This window comes from Siphateles boraxobius, unplaced genomic scaffold, assembly GCF_051911475.1.
Source record: "Siphateles boraxobius isolate OS27281-9 unplaced genomic scaffold, OSU_SipBor_1 6, whole genome shotgun sequence".
NCBI lineage: Eukaryota > Metazoa > Chordata > Actinopteri > Cypriniformes > Leuciscidae > Siphateles > Siphateles boraxobius.
In genome coordinates this window covers 17560218-17582500 of record NW_027509186.1, presented here as the reverse complement: position 1 = coordinate 17582500, position 22283 = coordinate 17560218, and the positions used below count along the sequence as shown (strand labels likewise).

General features: G+C 37.2%; 2 protein-coding genes across 6 annotated transcripts in view; both read right to left on the bottom strand.

The window, feature by feature from the left end:
- The window catches only part of agfg1a (ArfGAP with FG repeats 1a), a 45449-nt gene extending 29546 nt beyond the window's left edge, over positions 1–15903 (bottom strand). For all 5 annotated transcript variants that reach the window (XM_077207964.1, XM_077207965.1, XM_077207969.1 and 2 more), the window contains exons 1-4: positions 15481–15903; positions 2885–2978; positions 342–457; positions 5–167 (exon numbers count right to left, since the gene is read on the bottom strand). In XM_077207964.1, the coding sequence (XP_077064079.1) occupies positions 5–167; positions 342–457; positions 2885–2978; positions 15481–15647 (540 nt within the window). In that variant the 5' untranslated portion in view covers positions 15648–15903. The remainder of the gene's footprint in view (positions 1–4; positions 168–341; positions 458–2884; positions 2979–15480) is intronic.
- Positions 15904–16901: 998 nt separating this feature from the next.
- mrpl44 (mitochondrial ribosomal protein L44) lies at positions 16902–21983 on the bottom strand. Its single transcript, XM_077207906.1, has 5 exons — positions 21731–21983; positions 20135–20357; positions 19814–20059; positions 18889–19067; positions 16902–17691 (listed from the first exon to the last, which is right to left on the bottom strand). The coding sequence occupies exons 1-5, from the start codon at positions 21901–21903 to the stop codon at positions 17514–17516; spliced, it is 999 nt and encodes a 332-aa protein (XP_077064021.1). The 5' UTR covers positions 21904–21983; the 3' UTR covers positions 16902–17513.
- Positions 21984–22283: the final 300 nt, after the last annotated feature.

The window sequence follows — 22283 nt, the reverse complement described above, 5'->3', positions numbered from 1 at the left end:
TTACCTGGCTGGGTGTGTTTTTGCTGAAGTGTAAACTGGGTACGGATTCCTCCAGTAATGTTTTGAGAGGTCGGACCTCTGGAGTGCTGCTGGTGCTGCTAGCAGACGAACCAGAGACAGACGCATGAACCGACGCCACAGTCTTAGCCTGCTCTGCAGGAACATACCTGAGAGAAAGACAGTTAAATGAGCAGAGCACACATACACCATGATGTGTTTATTTATTTGGTATGCAGTCATGGAATAAGTGGGATAATATATTTTGCAGTACTGACTGTACATGATACCTCGATAAAATATCTAAAATAATAATAAACATTTCAATCTGTGCTCTTCCTCACCATCGCTTCTTTTCGTATTTGTCCTGAAGAAACTCTTTGACTTTCGTAGGTTCTCTGAAGTCTGGGATGGCCACGTTTCTGTCGTCATAAAGGCCGAGCCATATCGGTTTACATGCCTGCATATGCATGACAGCACACACATGAAGAGAGAAAAAGATCATCAGACATTCAAGTGGCAAATATACCATAAACATGTAAAACAGAGATTCATCCATGTAAAAAAAAAACATGAAAAAGACTCAAGGGTTTTTTAAAGAAACTCGGTCCCATTAATTCTCAGTTTATTAAGAGTCGACAGACAAACAGAAAAATTCTTCAGTATCTCTTTCTCACTACCTCACGTGTGAAAAACAATGCAGGCGTTCATACTAAGGATCGTCTTGCTTTGAATACATGCACTCAAACACATTCTCAGGAAGGAAACAAATATCTTAAGGTGACATTTGAAAAAACATTTAAATAAACTCTCTTGGGAGTCAAATACACACATACTCAGATATCACAACTGATAAATGAATAGGCAAAGCGTAAGGCAGGACGAGCTGTGTGTTTGTGTGTGTGTAAAGCCTTTCACAGCAGTGAAGACACTGCCTCCATTTAGATATAATCAATGCAGACACACACCCTTAAAAAACAGTGGAAGCAGCTTATTAATTATGTATAGCAACAACAGAGTGAACACGCATTATCACTTGAGTCTGATGAGGAGCCCTACAGACACTCAGGGAATTTATCTATGACCCTCAAAAATAAAAGTAGTAACACTTTCAGTGTTTGTATGAACTTGTTGTGCTGGTCCAAGAGGTTGAGCTCATTCATGAGATTAAAGCTAAAACTGACCCAGGAATCAGTGCATCTGCCTTCAACGCTTCAGGAAGGCATATAAACTAAAATGACCACTGCAAAGTACACAGTATGTACTGAATACTATCAAAAAAATAGTAAGCATTTTTGTGAAATATTTTATTGTCATATTAGGGATCAATAAGCTGATAATTACTTTCATGTTTTGGCCAATAATCAATAAATGGTCGAACTTTTGACAAAACAAAAAGTAAATAATGGTTGTTGTTTTTTTTACACAGAAAAATGCTACAAGGGAATTTAGGCATCACAATTGTAATATACAGTATGAATAATGAAGATTCATTTTGAGATTGACTGAAGATTACATTTAACAATTGTTGTTAAACTATTAGTGTTTTTAAATACCTTTGAGTAAGTGTTAGATAAAAAAAGGTAATCTAAACATAAAAATAGAAGAACATTCAACATTAAATATCCAATATGATAAATTACAAAAGAACAAAAATGCAATATCAGCCGATAATCAATAAGGTATATATATATATATATAGACTGAAGTGATGATGCTGAAAATTACATGAATATAAAATAAATTAAATTTTAAAATATATTAAAATAAAATAAAGTTATTTGTAATATTTCACAACATAACTATTATTTTTTGTTTGAATAAATGCAACCTAGGTGAAGATGAGATACTTATTTAAAAAAACAAAACAATATTTCTTACCAGAGTGTAAGTGTATATAGCCTGACTTGTTGGCAAAGGATATTTACACTAACTCAGCTTACCAACAATACTGTACAAAGTACAACAATACTGTGGTGAAAATAGTATCTGCCACTAAGTATACATACATAGCATCTAACAACTATTTGCACTTAGTACAACTAGACGCTGCCTATTTCTTACTAACCCCAACATTTTGAATGGTAGTTTTTTGTGTTGTTCAAAAAGGCAGTGTGTGGACTCAAATGCATCTTTCACTTAATAAGCTAGACAAATTACTGAAGATCTGCCAACTTCAACAGTTTGTGTGACATGCCCTCATCATCGATAACCAAATCAGAAGTACAGACTGACAGATGCTGTGAGACTTCAATACACCAAACCCGCTGTTTGATCACACTGGTTCAAATTGGACCCACATATAACAACTTCATAAAACAAAAAGTGTGCACACGCATACACAGATCATCCTGAAGTTCATCATGGTTTAAATGGGAGATTAACGCGTGTGCGTAATGAGACGCAGAGTGCTTAAATAAGAGTCTCCTCGGCACGCAACATCTTTTCCAGCTCATCCTCGTTAATCAGGCCTCACGAGACCTGGGAAAAATCCCAGGAATGTTGAGAAAAGGAAGGGTGAGATGAAAAGTGGTCAAATCTTTGTGGTTCAGAAGAAGCTCTTAGAGAAACACAGATATAGATTATGGTATATATATATATATATATATATATATATATATATACACACACACACACATTTATAGGGAGGGCTACTCTATTTTTAGAGCAACTGTCTCATAATTTTATTGATGTAAGGGCGTTTTCAAGAAGAAAAGAAATCCCAGAAATTCACGTCATTTATCCTATCATAAACATACGACTGACTTCGTAAATCATAAACTCAGTGGCGTCCAGATATCAGCACAAACAGTCCACAGAGATGACGACACAATCACTGTGTCAATAAAAAACATCACTGCACTTTGACTAGACCATCATCAATTACCTCATTTCCATGCTTCTGTAGAAATTCAATTTCCTGTAGTGTGAAAGTCGTCATGGAAATAGACTTCACTCTGTGGGGGGGATTCAGGCCTCGTCTAAAGGGGAGAGGAAAAAAGGGTAACAGATTAATTAAATAAAGCAAAGTGTTGCAAATCTCCTGTAGTGTGAATTAGATTTTCTGCTCCCTCTCACCATAACTCTTCATTACAAACCTGCTTATTACACACAGATCTAGGACAAGGACAAATAAAGACAGCTCGGCACATCGCCAAGTCTGTGTGCGGAGAGAAAACGAGAGCGTACGGGTGTATGAGGGGGTGGAAGAGACTGATAGTGTAGAGAGAGTGGTGAGCTAATGCTGCCTTCAAATCACATTGTAATGAGTGCATTGTAGGGGGCTTTCACACTGGCAGTTTAGTTCGGAATGGGGTAAACAAATCACTAATGTGAACGCTGTCATGCGGACCCGGGTGCGCACTGGGGTAACGTTACCGAACCTGTGACTACCTGGAGGAGGCGCTCTTAGTTCGGTTGCACTCGAACCATGCCGCGGTTCGTGTGTATGTGAAAGCAACACGGACTCGGGTGCGCACTTGTTCAGGAAGTAAAGTAACCTGCGCATGCGTTTTAGCTGATTATGATGCATTTAGTTAAAATAAAACACATGTAAGGGATGATAGTGTTGATGATTTACCTTGGATACGAGCGAGAGTGAGTCTGCAGTGTATTCGCGCATATCGCATGGAATCAGGGCAACAAATTTGGAAATCCACTGTCTCCTCAAAAGAGTCCGTTTGCAAGCAGCAGAAGGCCACCTTATGCGACACACACACACACACACACACACACACACACACACACACACACACACACACACACACACACACACACACAGTGTGTGTTGTTCACTCAGCTGTGCATAATAGCACAAAATTAATAAAAAACTATATATTGACCCGCGTTCTGTTTTCTCTCATGCGCCGTGCACGTTTGCGATGATGAAAGATGCACCAGGGTTTGATAGAATCAAGTTGAGTGTGAAACCAGAGCAACGCCGCGGGGGCGCCGGGAACAATCGCGCTCGGGCCGCAACAAACGAGCCCAGTGTGAAAGCATCCTATGAGCGGACATAAACGGCACTAGGATGTTGTAATGAACTGTAGGAAACCAGGTTATCTTTGAATTTAGACTTTGGCGGTTGGTGGAATGTTAATATAAAAAATGATGGAAACTAATCGACATGGGTTAGAATTAAGTTTTTTATTATTTATTATTTTGTTCGCAAGTATTTTGTGTACTTCTACAATGCACATTTAGCCATTTAATGAGGTGAAGGGTTTCCCATCATACTTTGTAGCAGAACTAAAATGATAAAATACATAAATCACACACCCGAAGCCTTGTTAATGTAACCCAAATTTCATAAAATCTTTATTTTGTAAACTGTCTCATTGTAATGAATGCATCAACTAGAAGGATGGTTTACAAATGAATTATAAAATTAGTTAAGCTCCTTTATTGGTGAATAACATCCATAAAGTAATCTTTATTGTCATCTTGATGGACTTTATTGACCATCTTTTTTGTTCAGGAATATTTAAAAGAGAGAAAACAGTAATGTAGACTACTGTTCAAAAGTTTGGGGTTGATACAATTTTTTTTTAAACTTTTCTGAAAGTCTCTTCTGCTCACCATGGCTGCATTTGTTTGATCAAAATACACTGAAGACAGTACGAAATATTTATTTTGTACAACTTAAAATAACTTTTTCTGTTTTAATTTCTTCAAAAATGTAAATTATTCCCGTGATTCAAAAGCTGTTTTCAGCATCATAACTCCAGTCTTCAGTGTCACATGATCCTTCAGAGTTCTTTCTAATATAGTCTACTTACTTATTTGCTGATCAAGCAATCTATGTTCTTAACATCAATGTTGAAAACAACAACAGTTGTTGCTTTATATTTTTGTGAAAACTAGGGATGCATGATATATCGCCATCAAATGATATATGTTCATTTTTAATGTTATCATTATCGGCCTGATAAGAAAATTAGGCTGATATATTTAAGCCGATAAATATTTTACAACAACCTTCAACTTGAAATATAATTGGAATCACTTCCAAAAGGAAAATACAGTTAATTGCAATGTGCAGGGCCAATCAGTCATTTAGGCTACATAATATTATAATAATGAGAACACTACTGTAAAATAATGTTGTGAATTTGTGCGCCCATGTTTTAGCGCGTTATTACGGGAAGAGCGTACACAACAGTTACACCTTCAATCATGACCAGCTCAGTCAAGTTCGTGCATTCGCAATAAAATGTCGTGATATCTTTAGATTTAATTGTTATTCATTTTTGTTATGGGAAGAGCGCATCCACAACAGGAGTTACACATTCCACCTAGCATTACATTTATTTTGTTTGTGTGAGTGTGCATTATATATATATATATATATATATATATATATATATCCAATGCATCTCATTTAGGACGCATTTGGTTAAGTTAATCAATTTCACATGTCAATTTTCTTTCCACACAAAGACAACTGGATAACCATCTGATGATTCAATGCGTCTTTGAATCAGTCTGTGCATGTGTGTTTATTCCACAGCCTCATGCTGCTCTTTGAACACTTGATCTCTGAATTCCCAAGAGCAATGTAAACATGTGTAAGGGCTGCCCATTAGAAAGCCTGTTTCCTTCCTGTATTTACCCTGTTATAGTTCTCAGATTTGCTCTCTAGGGATCGGTGTGTGTCTACTGGAGGACATGCTGCCTCTGATTCTCTTACGCATCCGTTTTGTTATTTCCACCCCCTGATCTCTTCCTTCTCTCTGATCTAATGATGCATTTGCAGATACTACCTAACAGGAAGTTAATTTAGGTAGTTAAATGAAACCATTTATTTTCCTCTCTATCGTTCATTTTTGGGTTGACTTTTTTTAAGAAACGTGTTTTTAGTACGTGTAAGGAAAAGACATTTAAAGCTACTCTGCCGTCCCTCTGTTCTGAAACGGGTGACAGTTCATCTGACACCTGAGCTGCAACAGATGTTCAAAACACCATTCACACAAACGCATCCCCCTCGAAACCCCCAAAAGGCAAATCCAAACACGCCAACACAGCACTTCTGCTCTAACAATCGCCGGTTGTTTGCTTGTGGTAATGCAAGTGCGCTGGTAAATTCCCTTAAAAAAAATTTCCCAATTCTGGGGACGTCACCTGTAACTTCCTATATATTGTGTTTATCCTCTTATGGTGACATGAGGCATTTAGTGATAAATTCTGAAGGGCATGAACAGAAAGGCCGTGGTAAGATTAGACCAGGTGCTAAATTATTTACACGATCTGCTGCGGGCTATTGGCACGGGGTTGGGATTCTGTAACCGTGTCCACCAAGAACCATTCGGCTTCAACAAACTTCCTCAAGCCGAACTAAGTCTAACTTAACCCAACCCAACCAATAATAATTCTTCAGCAGCATCATAGTATAAACTTTGAAATTATGCAAATTTGCTATGAATAGGTATTAATTACATTAGTTAGCCGGATGTTGTAGAGCTCATAAAAGGATAACAACAGCGACATTAAAATCTATACTAACTATACACGTCTTCTGAAATCATACTCTTTTGTGTGGGAAACGTGTACAATGGTTCTCAACCTTTTTGACTTCAAAATAACATTTAAGATAATATATATTAATATATTTCTGCTTTAATGACAAAAGTTTTAAACACTGTAGAAATTCCCTCATACAATATATCAAGGTTGTCCAAGTTCATGATAACCTGGTTGTTACATTAAAAATGCAGTTGTTAAGGAAACAAATTAAAATATCAAAACAAAATGTTCAAAAAACAAAATGTAAAGGTGAGGTGAGCAACTATGCATTTTTCCACCTTCTCTTGCGTCGTAGTTAGAGGGGTAAAAAGCCGCTGTTTCACGATGCAAACGCACCACGGTTCTGACCCAAACAAATTAAATATTTTAATTTTAATTTTATCAAATTAAAATTAGCTTATATCTTGATTCTTAGCTGTTTTGGCTTATTTTAAGTAATATATGCCAACTTGCAGCCCACTTTGTGCTATTTTGTATATTTTTAAATGACTGTGGTGGCTCTTACCAGCTTACGTATTAACAAAAAATAGTTTGGGACTGCTATTTAATTAATAGCCTTATAGGCCTACTGTTTATTCATCAGATTATTAGTCGTATTCGTACAAGTTATGTGTATGTTAAGTAAAAGTGTCAACTATTTTTTTTGTGAAATAAATTTGCTTTTTTTTTTTTTTAAACAAATTTATTGTAATATATAGCTGGCTATAAATAAATACTTCAAAACTGAGTCGCGGCTTGATGACCATGGGAAAATGTGGGTCCCATTGCCAAACCACTTGAGAACCACTGCCCTAATGGGCCATGGGCCCCCTGATTGTGTAGCTCTCAAAACAAGGGTAAACTCAGTCCATTTTGTGTTCTATAGAAGAAAGAAAGGCATAGGATTTGATTGACATGATGGAGATTAAATGATGACGCTTTGCTGGTCATGGTCACAAGCTAAATATGGCCAGTACACACACACAGAATACAAACAGAGAACCGAAGTCGAAGAGAAGAGAGGTTGGTGCAAGAGAGAGGGGAAGTGATTTTGATTCAAGATTACGACAGAGTAACATCCCTTGAACTTGCTGCACTGAAATGGGATCAACCTCAAAGTGGGCGAACAGTCTCTTGTTATTCAGCCTGCATTCTTCAAAAAGGAGGTCCTCATTTCATCAGGCAAAAGGACGACACACTTCACCCTTGACATAGTCAAGAAGCATCAGAGACAGTATATCAGCGACTGGCCAAACACAAGAGCATCATTATGATGTCATCTCATGGGCAGTGCTTGCAGAGACGGCTATTCAATAACATATGAATCAGAGCCAGTCTTTGAGAAATTACACAACAATATTTCCTCCAAATCATCAGGACTTATTTACCTTGTATGTAAACCTTACTTTACATGATTTGAATCAGGATTCAGGACACCACTAGATGGATTTACACCTACTGTATATGTTGGGCAGCATTGCCTAATGAATGACCCTGACACACATACCCACAAACACGATAAAAACACAAGCCTGATCCCACGTGTACTGGGTTACTTGCATTTGCTCAGAGGGTTTTTATTTGACTAAAGAACTGCCACACAAACGCAGCGTTCAAAAGAGCGCCAATGTTTTGTTTTAATGTTTGAGATGGAAAGTTAGCAAACAATGCCTAAGGCCAACACTTAACCTTTAAGAATAGCGTGTGAGAAAGTCATTTCAGATGGTGGTGAGAAGCTCTGGCATCAACTTCACACACCGGGTGAGCCTGCAGATGCCACATCTGGTTTCAGTAATGAGAGTGTGAGATGTGCTCGTGCGATTGGTGGTTGTATTGGGGTTGTGCGTGTGATGATGCTCTGAGCAGGTGGATGGTGGGCTCGGGGAAATGGGTCAAAAACTGGGTGAGAGGCCAGTCTCCTCACAGTGATAATGTATGGCAGAAAGAGAGAAAGAGAAATATGTACGTTGATGAGGTCTGTGAGCGTGTGGGTGTGTGGGTTTGCACAATACTTCAGTTCCTCTTAAGAAATCACTGCCAGATAATATGCTGAAATTTCCTCTGAACACATACATCAAAGGAAGTCATCAACAAAACCGCAAACGCACGCACACATACCCTTCTAAAGTTTGGGGACAGTAAGAATTTTTTTGAAGGAAATTATTACTTTTCAGCAAGGACACACTTAAATGATCAAAAGTGACAGTAAAGACATTTATAATGTTGCAATAGATTTCGATTTGAAATAAATGCTGTTCTTTTGATTTGTTACACTGAAAATACAGAAAATGTTTTACAATTTTTCTTTGACATCACAGGAATAAATTACATTTTTAAATTTTTCTATTTGAGTGTATTTTTAAAATAATACTGTTTTTACTGTATTTTTCATCAAATAAAGACTTTAAAAAAATCCTACCGACCCCAAACGTATGAAAGCACAAACTACTCATCAGACCGCAACATTGCACAACTCACTTCATATTAATCTTTACAAATACTTTGCGTCATACCGAAATATCACATGCCTAAATAGTGTGTGTGTGTGTGTGTGTTGAGTTTCACCCTGTGCTGGAATGGGTTTACCCAGTTACTGACCCCGTCATAAAACTAACAGGGAAGTGTTTGCTGGTAACTTGACATCATCCAATCTCTACTCCGGTAACACTCCTCACCAAAAGATAGGTGTTCCTATTCGGAGATTTATAGAAGAAAATCAAAGTTCAAATAAGTGGCTGATATTAAACTGATAACTGATACAGTATAGGGTGAATTCTGGTATATATAGTTTTTGCTTTTAATTTACTGGAATTCACCTTACGTTAAATAATCGAAGGACGAGAACAATATTTTAAGCCACAAAAAAAAAAAATCTAGCCAATATCATAGATTTCTATCCTACTGTGATTTGATTGAACCATCAAATGAAGTGAATATCTGAAAAGTGAGTGGAGCAATGGCTTTCTTACACATTCACTCAACCACTGATAGGCTCTGAAGCGAGAGGACAGTGTGTGCTTCCTGTCCTACTGTTTCCACTTCCTGTGCACATGCTGCTGACGCAGCGAATGCATGACATACACTTCCCGTTTAAGAAACATACATGTTCACTCATACAGTCACATGTACAAGCCAGATAATGACCAGAGTGATTATAAATGCACAGATTAGAGAGTGTGATTAAAGTTCAGATCAGATGAGAGGAAATGCAGCAAAATCACTACAAGATATTATCAATCAGAAACACAGACCGAAGATTTGATAACGTGCTGATAACAGGCAAAGGCTGTACACAATGTTAGGGTTAGGATATAGAACAAAATAAAAATGAATGTTCAGAATTAAAATCTGTCGATCATTTTTTTCATGTTATTATGGCAAATAACCTACGAATGGTCAATATTAAAATATTTTATTGGACTTTGTCGCAAAAAACAAAACACTAAAATCAATCACTTTAATTATATTTAACAATATCACTAAATTAAGAATTTTTAAAGAGTACCTTAGATGTGTGTGGTAAATGTACAAATAGACATAAATTTGCATGCATATTTAATATCCCATATCGATTGATACATTACAATGCGACACCAAAATAAAGCTGGTGGATGCATCCCAAATTGAATGCAGTCAAAATCCTCAGTCTGATTAACTCAAATAACCTAAAATTCAGCCCATTACTAAAAAGATTTGAAAAACACCAGATCTCATTCACTAATAACTGCGTGGTGGATTATTTTGTATGTGTACGCACAGGAGAACTTCTCACAAAAATGCCTAAGTGTGTATGCACATGAATTTGTTCTTAACCTTGTTTTAACGTTAATGAATTTGGAGTATTTTAAATGAGCAAAATAGTTAGAATAGACTAACTTGTTAGAAAATAGACAGCTTGTTATTAATTTGCATAAAACACATCCAAACAATGTCCATATAAGGGCTTTCCACACACCCTTTCCATTTGTCACTCTCAGCAAACATGACACGGGCGCAGCACGATCCTCGAGCAATGACAGGAGTGTACCATCCTCAAACACAAACACCTTTTATACACACCCAGATTACAGACTGATTATTAGCAAGATGTACATGCGTATCTGCATTTATCCAGAGGAACCTCACAGCTTGAGCTATAACTCACTCTTTTACTGTATGCATGCATGTATGATGAAATATATTTAAGATCTATATTCATGTATAAAGTTCATCTTAACATAAGGCCACCAAGAGTACGTGATTTGTGTCTACAGGTGGTTTCTAAATTTTCATAAGTTTAGAATAAAATCATGATTGGTTCGTGAAAACGTTTGAACGCAGATTTCATGCACGGTCAGTGAATGAGACCCACTATGTATGAGCAGCATGGCAAAATCAGTTATTCAGGATTAAAACCGGGAATCGCTGGCACAGTTGTGAATCCAGGCAAAGCCAGAGGATCATCTCCCCATGCAAATGCCCTAATTAAAATCCAACACCTAATAGCTCATACATTAATAGCATGTTAATCATTCACTTTTCTACAACCCACACAGGGGAAATTGGGCATATATTTTGCTTTTGACAATCAGCTTAAATATAAGGTGTACTAAGGTAAATTGCTAAATGAAAAGGTACAGTTTTAATACTAAAACTAATGATATAACCCAAAGAATAATCCATATACTTAAAAAAAATCTACTCTAATTCTATGAGAACAGGGAAGTCCGACTCCACACCACAACAATAACGAAAATGGCAGAGGAACTACATCATTGGAATCATTTTCAGAACAATTATTTTTCCAGCTGATAAATGAAAAAAAAACACTTTTTTTACTGTTACAGTTGCACTGTCAGTTGTAAAAATGTTGCTAAAGAGGTAGCAGATTGGTTGTAAGAAGACTCCCATGCTTTGGCTGTCTGACATCTGGTGTGTACGCTCCAGTGCAGGGAGCAGACGTCCCTCTGGTGAAGTTGAAGTGGTTTAAAAGCTGGTGCTTAAAATTTTATTTTTTTTAAATTATCTCCTCTAATGGAGTTTACTAGGAGAGTCACCGTTCAATCACAGACATGCAGTGGAGGAACAATACAAGCCTATAAGGCCGCATTTACACTGCAGGTCTTGATGCCCAATTCCAATTAGTGACTTTATCCAATTTTTTTGATGACCAGCTTTATATCTTCTTTTAAAAGTGACCCATATCCGATATCTGCATTTACACTATACACTTGGTAGGCGTACTGAACCGGAAAAGCTAAGGCCGAAAAGGAAGAAAAAAAATGGCGCTATTTGCATTGGACGAAGACAAAATGATAATACTTTTGCTTTCCGCACCATCTTTAAAAAAGTGGCTAAATGGGACTTACAGAGGTTGTTGTAGACATAAAACGTCTTCACGCAGAACCGGTAAACTCACCTATTCATTAGTCCCCTTTCATCGCCTCACTGAGTTTATAATCGCACTCTTGCTAACTATTCAAACTCAAACCTTCAGGGAATTTTTTTTAAAAATAAAGCCTGAAAGAGTTTTCCAAAGCTTAATGACATTGAAGTCATGCATCCGACTTTGGTGTAGTTCTTTATACCCTTACTTTTTAACTTTTTACTTCTGGCAATTGTATTTATGCTTCAAAAAGTTGTGTTCACTTGTGCCGATTATCTTGATAAACAAAATGTGTAAGAATAGCCCCTTTCACAGTGCAAGCTGATCCTGGAAAATTGCCAGAATGCATTGTGTGAATGCAAACACGTCCCGGGATTGAGTACGGCATTGATTCCGGGATGGGGACCTAAGTAACATTGCCGGGACCAGTCCCGGAACAGGCCCTGTGTGAAAAAAAGGGCTGTGCCGTAGTGATGACGCTGAATTTTCATTCAGATCAAGCTCAATTCGGGTGTTTACATGAAGGCTTTTCAGTCCGATTGAGCCATCAGTCCGATTACTAATGGTTTATTTGGTTGAACCAAAATGAAGAGATCCCGGGACACATTATCAGTGTATTTTCCGGAATCTCTGTGTTAAAAGGGCAAATCTTTTGTTGGTCACAGATCTTATTTTCTGCAAGAATCCTAAAGCCACTGGAAAATTCTTATTGGCTTTTTGTCGAGGGAACCAGTGTGATGCTTATTTCCAGGCTGGCCTACAAACATACATAATCCTTGCAGTACTTTATTGTTAGTTTAATTTTTATTACTGACTATCAGACTGAACCATCTAGCAAACTAACAGTCTTCAAAGCTGTGCACAGGCTTGTTCAAATACACCTGATCGCACTTCCAAATGAACTAACAAGATCCTCGGCCCTCTACACACTTCAGGACTCCAGAAGAGTTCAGCTAGAGATAGCACTCATCTCACTATCCTCTTCTCTGCCTTTGGGAGAATTATTGACCATTTCTTTGTAATTCTGTAGACCGGTCACTCAGAAGAAGAGTACTGTATTCTAGAGATCCAGTATCTGGACAACAGGACGACATCAAACCACACCACCCTACAGCGAGAGCATTTATCAATAGCTGTACTCAGGAACAGGTCCAATCTGTCAGACTATGTTGTTGCATTCCTCTCTGAAGTGCTTAAATGGAAGGCAGATGGTTCTCATGGGAGTCAACGAGACATCTTTCCACCTTTTGAGGAAGTAGGTCAAGTGTAACTTTTAGGACGTGACTATTGCAAGACTCTTCTAAAAATTCAAAGGCCTGAAAAGTCTAGTAAAACGGTCTCCTCCTCATCCACTTGCTGGGAAATTAAACCCATTTTAACGCAAACCCGTGAGACCTTACTCAACATTTTGCTAACATGACTGGTATAGGCAAGTTCAATAGTCATGAGTCAAGAATGTTTGAGATAATTCATCATCAGAAACAGAGATGTGAAGGACTAACACACACAACCAACTATCCAGGTTCTTCATGAGGACATTTAACTAATGAACAAGAACATTAGAAGTATAAATGCTTTAGAATAGACTATTCCATTCCGACAATCCATTTCAAATTCTGCTATCAAGGCAAATATGTTCAAAAATGGGAAAAAGTGGGTCAGTTTTCATCATATTCCAAACCGAGAATAAAATTAGGATTGAATTACACAGCAGGAATAAACATTTATTCAACCATATTATTGAGCCCAACAGAATACTGCACCACTGCGTCCATTAAAAAGCAACTGAATGCATTTTATAATAATAATATATTAATTCTATAAACAAATTAAGAACATATAAATACTCTGACTGACTGCCATCATCATAAATTCAATAAATAGCCTATAGACATAAAATAAGTGTATATAGAGCAAAATAAAAGTGGGTAATTTCATCTCAAGTGGTTTAAAAATGGTACATTTCTAAATGGTAAAGCAACTTTGGACCACCTGAGATGCAAAAGGGCGATATTAATTCAGTAAACCAAGGCTGTCAGCTTCATAGATGCGAAAACCTCTAGACCACACCCATGAAGGAAGGTAGTCTGCTTATTACCAATATTTACCTAAATTCAAGCAAATCTGCATTACTTACTTGCAGGATCACTCTTGCAATCTGAATTAAAAATTCCATTATTTTAGGAAGCATTTCCAAATCTAATCCAAAATCCCCTGCATAGACAACAGTTACACAACAAGGATGACATGCTGATACAGGACATAAGAGGTCTATCTATCTATCTATAACACAAAGTCACTTTTAAGTCAATCTTTCAATGAAGATTCTGCAAATGTAATGGCATGTTTCAGCATTCATTCCTGTGCCAATTTGACGCCTATCAGCTAATGGGGAAGGATCATTACACGGAAAAGGACTTCTTCCGTGTAAAGATCATTCTAGACTACACAATATGTCAACTTCAGATATCAAAAAGCAGACTGCAAACTGAGCAATGCCAACAATAGACTGAGAGGCATGACATATATAACTATATTTATGCATGTTACCTACACCACCACATACTCCCAAATATGATGATCCTGGTCTTTATTTAGATTTACATGAATAAATACCAATTATAGCCTACTCTGTGAAATATTAATATTATAAATATTAAATAAAATATTACAGTGCTCTACTTAATATAATACTGTTAATTAATTTAAATCATTTTTTAATCTATTTTAATCAGTTTTATATACTGGTATTTCATTCAAAATGATTTATTTGTTTTTATTTATTTTACATCTAACCATCTATCACACGTCTATCTATTAATGTATCATTACATTTTTCTTATAGAACTCAATACAGTACTGTGCCAAGAGAAGCATTTAATTATTTAAATGTTTTTTTACAACAAATTTATTTTATTTCTTTTGTTTTCTCAAACTTTTCCACAGACCCCCCCAGCACTCTTAATCTTCATATACAAGCAAGTATATATTCAGCTTCATATTGTCAATGTCAAGCCCAGCCCTCGCTATCAGGAGAGGAGTGCAGGGGTGCACACACACACACACACACACACACACACCCTTTGCCACATGTCACACAGTCACCATGTGTCTCTGACTATCCAGCTCTTCCACATGCTGTATAGAGGTTAATCTGATCTACAAGGGCCTCTCCTTACAGCTAACGTTAGATAAGACAATGCAGGACATATGAAAAGTCCAGTGATATGACAACAAGTTTGCTGGAGTATCAAGACAATACACACTCATGATTTTACTACATTAGCCCAACCAAACACAAATACCCAAAATACAATTTACCCAGCCATCAAGCCTGGTTAATTGCCAGATAACAAACCCCAACCCCCAAAAAGACAACAACCCTTTTACCCACCCTTATTTACATTTTAAACCGCCTAAAGAAAAACATTTATGTTCATGGTTCAACAGCTGGGTTGAAATAATCGGTATCAAAACCTAGTGAGCTGGCTAACTAGACATGTTTTATGGCTTTACGGGTTATGATGTCTAGGTAGGCAGCGCACTCGGTTTTGAAACACAGACGGAGTGCGAAATAAAGAGGCTCAGAGACAGACAGACACAGGAGGGTGGCTCACAGGATGCCTGAGCAGGACGTGCAGACGAACGAGCCCACGGTCATGTTGGCGTAGGTCGGGCCGCGCTGGTCGCAGTCGAAGCACTTTCGGTTGAGCGCCAAACTCGTCATTTCCCGCAGCATCTTCAGGTGTTTTTCCTCCTGCTTTCGCTTCGCGCTCGCTGCCATGGCCGGGGCCGTTAATATACCTCTGGTCAGTTAAAAAAAGAGCGTAATAAAAATCCAATACGTGTAAGGGTCCGGCCAAATATGAGTCCGGCACTTCTATAAAACAGATAACGAGAAAAGCTAGGCGAGCCGGGGTTCTTCAGAAGGGCCTCACGTTTCACAAACAACGGGCGAAAAGCGCCGTGGTGATGAAGAGAGGAGGGTCCTGAAGCGCAGCTCTTTCTTTAACAGCCAGCATGCCCACTCTACTTTCACTGCCTGTCTACGATCAGCCCTCCCACTCTGCATTCATTTCTATTGATTGATCCGTGCAGTTTAACACAACGGCCAACAGGGGGCGAGGACAAATAGTAAGTACTCAACGGATGAGACACCAAAGGTCTGAGTGCTAAAACTGCCCGTAAGACTTCTTATGCTGTGTAAATCTGTATGGAAATATAATCAAGATACATTCAAAAAAACATTTTCTCCATATATGTGTTTATAAGTTAGAATAAATAGGTTGTTTTTGTGTAACAGGATCAATTATTTGACAAACCCGCTAGCACAGGAGCGGAAACTCTGGAAAGGGAAAACGAGTCACCAATCACAGGAGACACCTAAGCTCACGTGACTCCTATAGAGCCCCCGCCCACAATACTACTCGAGTGCACGTTCTCGAGCTTATTTAAATGTACTTATTAATCCGCAGTGCCCTCTAGAGGACGCAACACATTACCTAATTCAGAGGATTTGGCTAGCCGAGGGCATGAATCGACTTTCTTAATCACCTTTTGTTTTTAAGATGGCTATGAATATGTATTATGAAGCAATAAATGGCGCTGGGTTAATTAAACGAAGCACTGTTATATGTTGCAGTGGCCTAATGCTGTATGGTGGAGACTGTGACTAGTTGTCATATTTTGTATAGGCACAATACCTTAACGTCTTGGCTACAAATATAAAGCTATTGCCCAGGAAATTGAGCACACTCCGACATTACGTCATGGATGCATATTTTCAAATTATATTGGTTGAAATGCCACCAATCAAAATTTAGATATTAAAACAAGTAGGAACCACCAAATTATTTACAAAAAATATTCGCTCTATAAGCTAGATAGAAGGCCAATATTTCAATGTGCTAGATTAATCAGTGGAAGAAGGTGAGGTAACTGAAGGAAAACCTACTGAAACTTAGTTTTGATTAAACCATAATGCCTCCTCTAACCTTCTATTAAAGGCAACAACTTTTCATTCCAAGTCACAGATTGGTTTCTTGTATATTACAAGTTTATTTTAAGTTTGGCTGGCATTTTAAACATCATGCACAAGAAGAGGGTTATACACCCATGTGGTTTTCTCATTAGGATTAGATATGTGGCGAGATGTATAAAATGACAGATTAAATACAGTTTACTATGTAAATATATGTAACCTTCAAAAATAATTTTTCAGAAGAGCACTTTTCTGCATTTCTAATCATCACTCTGTATGGCTGGTGACCAAGAAGAATCTATCTGATTAGTCCATTCTAAAGACAGAACACTATTTTGTTCAGAACTTTTATTCTTAGCAACCAAAGTTTAACATTTATATACATCAAGTTATATGTACCAACAGAAGATCTAAAGAATGTGCACCTTCAGAGCAGATTAATGCTCTTAAATGAGATGTATATGATCTTTTTCATTAAGTGGGCAGTTTTGTCTTGGTTTGTGGTACACCGAGAGTTTCAGTCTCTCAGGCATAATAAGTTGGCCTCCAGTGTCACCATGGCCACATTTCAGCAGAAGTTTCACCCTATATAATAGCTGTGATCAAGCAGATGATGAATGTGAACATTTTGCTTCTCCAAAAAGTGTCCCAGTGGAATCTGCTCATCATTTATCCACTGGCGAGAGCCTGTGTGCTGGGCTTCTGAAGCTGCCCGGTAGTGGCAGTGAAGTCCCATGGTCTGCGGTCCTCTGTGAAGCCATAGAGTTTCCTCAGAGCCACGCGCGCTGCCTCCTCTTCGGCTGCCAGGACGGTCTCACCCGGACCCTGAGCCAGCAGCTTACGGTCACTGGCACAAAATAAGAGATAATAAGACATTTGGTTTTTAAAAATAAATCAAAAGAGACCAGAGTAAATTGACTCGACCCTGAAATGACACCAGATTGTCCAGATTAATCAACTAGAACTTCATTTACAGACTGTGGAGTTAATAGATCAGGGTATTATATATTTAGCAGACTAGTGACTCTTACACCATGGTTTATAAATGTTAGTTTTCGGTTCTAACATTGGAAATTTATACAGTGAAATTTATTTATTGTTCTAGCTAGGTGTGGGCGATTTTTTTTATTTTTTTTTATTTTTTTACGATTTATATTTCTCAATAACTATATATATACAGTATATATATATATCATTATGATATGGAGCCCCTAAAGGGACATGAAGAAATTTCATTTATTTATTTATTTTTTCCTGCAAATGTTTTGCGCTCCCCTGCGAAATTGCGCCCCTCGACAAGAGCTCAAAAGAACGCAAAAGCATTGATTTGTTATTTTTCCTCCCATCTCATATTTTATCCACTACCATATCCCTTTAGGGGCTTTTGCTTTCAATAAGGTTATGATATCAACATTTTTGATACCATTGAAATTTCATAATTCTTCACCATTTGCAAATTTACAAAAAAGTCTAAGAAAGTAAAAAATAAAAAAATAAAAAAAACTTCAAGCACCAGAAATAAGAAATACGACATTACATGTATAAAGTAATCAAATGTATAAAAATACTACATAGTCTTCAGTGTTACATTAAATCTATTAAAGTTATAAAGGTGATTCAGTCAAAAGCAGTGAGTGAATTTCTCTTTTGTTGTTTGATTATCATTTAATGACAGAGCAGCGGCAGGTTTATTAGTCTGCAGTCACTTAAAAACAGAAGCACGGATCCAATATACGGATACAAATGCGTTTTCTTTCTGTTTACGTTCACTTAAGACATAAATTACTGTGTTTACAAGGATACTTGCAAAGTTGGGCATTTTGACATAAGTATGTGAATCTAACGGACTCATTACTCACATATTCAGCAGTGTACAGAAATTAGTTCTCTTTCGCTGCTTATTGTGCTTCACTGGTTTAAAAATCACTTGCACAACAACGCCACATGAGCGTAACCGCGATAGAGACGATAGTCTGAAATTTCTACCGGTTAATCATGTCTACTGGTATATCTGACAACCCTAGTTCCAGTAATTGTGTCATACCTGTAAAGCCCAACAAAATAGAGAGGGAGGACAGTACTGGCGCCAGCAGACCGGATGAGGCGAGGCTCGGGTAGCGCTAAACTTTTACGGGTCAGCTCTTTAACCAGCAGCCCCATGGGATCAACCACTCTCCACATGTCAAACAGATCTTTCCCAATCAGCTGAGTCACCAGGAAATCCTGCACAAACAACATCCAACAAACAGATGGATCAAACTTTAGTGCACAAACAAAAATTAAGGCATATTTACACAATATTATATGATAAATGATTAATTTGATTAATATATATATAAAAAAATAATTAAATAATTGGAAATATAATTAGTAAAATTTAGTAAAGTAAAATTAGTAACTTTAACATATAATAAAAATATATACACATTTAACAAATATAATATATTTAATATTAGTAATTATTAAACATGTATATGTATTTAATCAAACAATAATACAAATATATAATATAATAAAATATAAAAATATATAAAAATATATAATTAGTGATTTAATAACTTTTTAAAAATGATTTAACACAACATTAACAATATAATAAATATATATAATATACAATACATATATATTATATTAAAAAATAATATAAATACAGTAATAATTCATATTTTTAAATGGTTTATATATACACATAAATTAACAAACTTTTATGTTAGATGTAATTAATCAATTTGACAGCACTAATATATTTATACACATTTATTTATATAATTAATCACATCTGACATAACTTTTTTGTTTATAATAATGTGTGAATATATATATAATATATACACGTTCATATTTTTATATATATTTTGTTTTTTAATTTTTTTCTCTATATATATAGGATACAAATAGACGTCGACAACAACAAATAAAAAAATAATAAAAAACATAAAATGTTACCTGTATTGGGACACTTGTCTTACCCTAATGAAAAGCCCGGCTTGCACAGGCCCGCTGCTCTGTTCCAGAGCCCCAATCACAGCGAAGAACGTTCCTTGCAGGGTGTCATCAGGAACAGGAAACTCTGCACTCATCGTCAATTCCTCCACGGCGAGTTTCCGTGCGACATCACACATGACCTCTGACCCTGTCAGGTGGTCTACAACAGCTGCCACACCCTCCTCAGGCAAGCTATGAAAGCTGCCCCTGCACCAGTCACCAAGGAAACCCTGTATATAACAACTAAAAGCTAATATCAATTTCATACCATTTTTTCCCAGTATAAAACTCATCAAAATTCTCACCTTTGTGAACTGTTGACCGTGCACAGACAGCTCGCCGTTGTCTTTCAGGTTGAGGGCGGTCATCTCCGAGTCAAGGCCCAGTGCTCGCCTCCTCTCCTCCTCAGATCGCAGGTAACACGAGCTCACAAACGCAGTCTTCAGAAGATCCAGAGAGAAACTCTCCTGCAGGCGGGCACTGAAAGCCTCCACTTCAGCATGGTAATCAAAGTTCGGCTGCTGGGAGCTGATGGGAAGAGAAAGCAAAAGAGGGTTAGTGCAATAAACAAATGTAATTTAATATGCAAGATATATATATATATATAGATTTTGACTGATAAGCATGGAGATGTTGTAAGTTATCAGAGGCACTCAATGCAAGACCTCAGATCACTACTGAGTACAAGCCCCCTCTTTCCATCACAATCTCGGCAGAAGAATCTCTCTTCTGACTCTGTCTCATGCATCAAGTTTAATCTGCAAATGCTTTGAGAAACAACTTGTGAATGATTCTCTCTGAAGTCAAGGTCAGCAGGCCTGGGAAGAGTCTAGGGAGTCAGATAAAATGTTTCCAACTAAAAAGTTTATTATGTGATGTTGAGGAAGAACCATCTGGATGAAGATAAACCGGAAAGTGTACATATATGATAAAATGAAGTAGGAGGCCTTATGATAATCTGTTAATTTGTTTATCCAATCACTTTCAAAGTCTTTGTTCGATGATACACAAATACGTATATGACTATACTGAATAAACACTCTGTTTTACTTAGTGCTCATTTTTGTAGCTCTGAGATGTGTTTCGGTTGTAAGAGAGATGGGCTGTCAATAATTTAAAGGGATAGTACACCCAAAAACGCTTTAGCAGTCGTACCTGTGGTACAAACACAAAAGAAGATATTTTGAAGAATGCTAGAAACCAAATAGCTTTGGTTCCCATTGGGAAGTGAAACTGCCTAGCAACATTCTTCAAAATATCTACTTTTAGGTTCCAGAGAAGAAACAACATCATACAGGTTAGGAACAACATGAGAACGAGTAAATGATGGCCGAATTTTTATTTTTGACTGGACTTTCGCTTTAAGAAAATGTATCAATGCCAGTCACAAACATGCATCATATGTACTGTCTGGCATCAATTTTATTTTTCAAAAAAAAAACATACTATAGGTCTCTCATATTAAAATTTAAAAATAAATTCTATGACTATCAGTAATGCATTCTCATGACTGCAGTCTACTTTAAGATATCAGAGAAAATCCTTAGTTGAATTTATGGGAAATTATGCAAAATGTGCTAATGTCAGCCCCCAAAAAGATAAAACGACTGCACGGAGAATTCATCTGTAGCTTTAATGGTCACAATGCAAACCACAAGATACTAAATAGCATTAACAATCTCCCTTTTCTATAAACTCATACATGTGCTTATCTTGATATAGTTAAATCACTGGCTGTGTCTTAAAACCAACTTAGCTATCTGCCTAGACAGGATTTTTGGGAATCACAGACACGTCCTAAAGCGCATAACGTTAACTATACAGCCTAGGCAGGCAGCTGAATATGATTTGAGTCACCCACAGCCAGAGTATCACAAATGGCCTTGAGATGTTCTACTGACCGTGGCTTTGGAGGTGGAGGTCCCTCCATTTTTCTCTTCCTCTCCATAATGAGTGTGTAAGCCTTCATCCATCTCTTTTTCTCCCTGACGTGTGTGAGCATCACTCCTCTGGACACATGATGATAATGAAGAGGTAATACAGCGCGGCTCACGAGCGCCCTGCACGCCGCCATGACAGCCGCGACCTGCTGACACTGCGCTGTCCGCGAAAGAGCGACGGAAAGCGGAAGGGAAACTGTCCACAGCGCCACCACCTGCCCGGAGCACCGGGTTTGTGTTTTGTTTCGGCTAGGTGACCTCAATAAATAAGAAATGAACATTCCGTGATTAAAATGAAACAGGTGGATTTCTTTTTGAAAAGTTCAAAGTTCAAGTTTCTTAGAACAAAAGGAGAGTAGAGAAGATTGTAAATTCGAGTGCTTTTTTGAATGCAGTTTTTTACTATAGTAGCCTATATAATTCTTTTTATATCATTATTTACCTTTTTATAATCATCAGTACAACAATTTTTTCTTAGTTAAAAAGTACTGTGGCAGTACCATGGTATTTAATG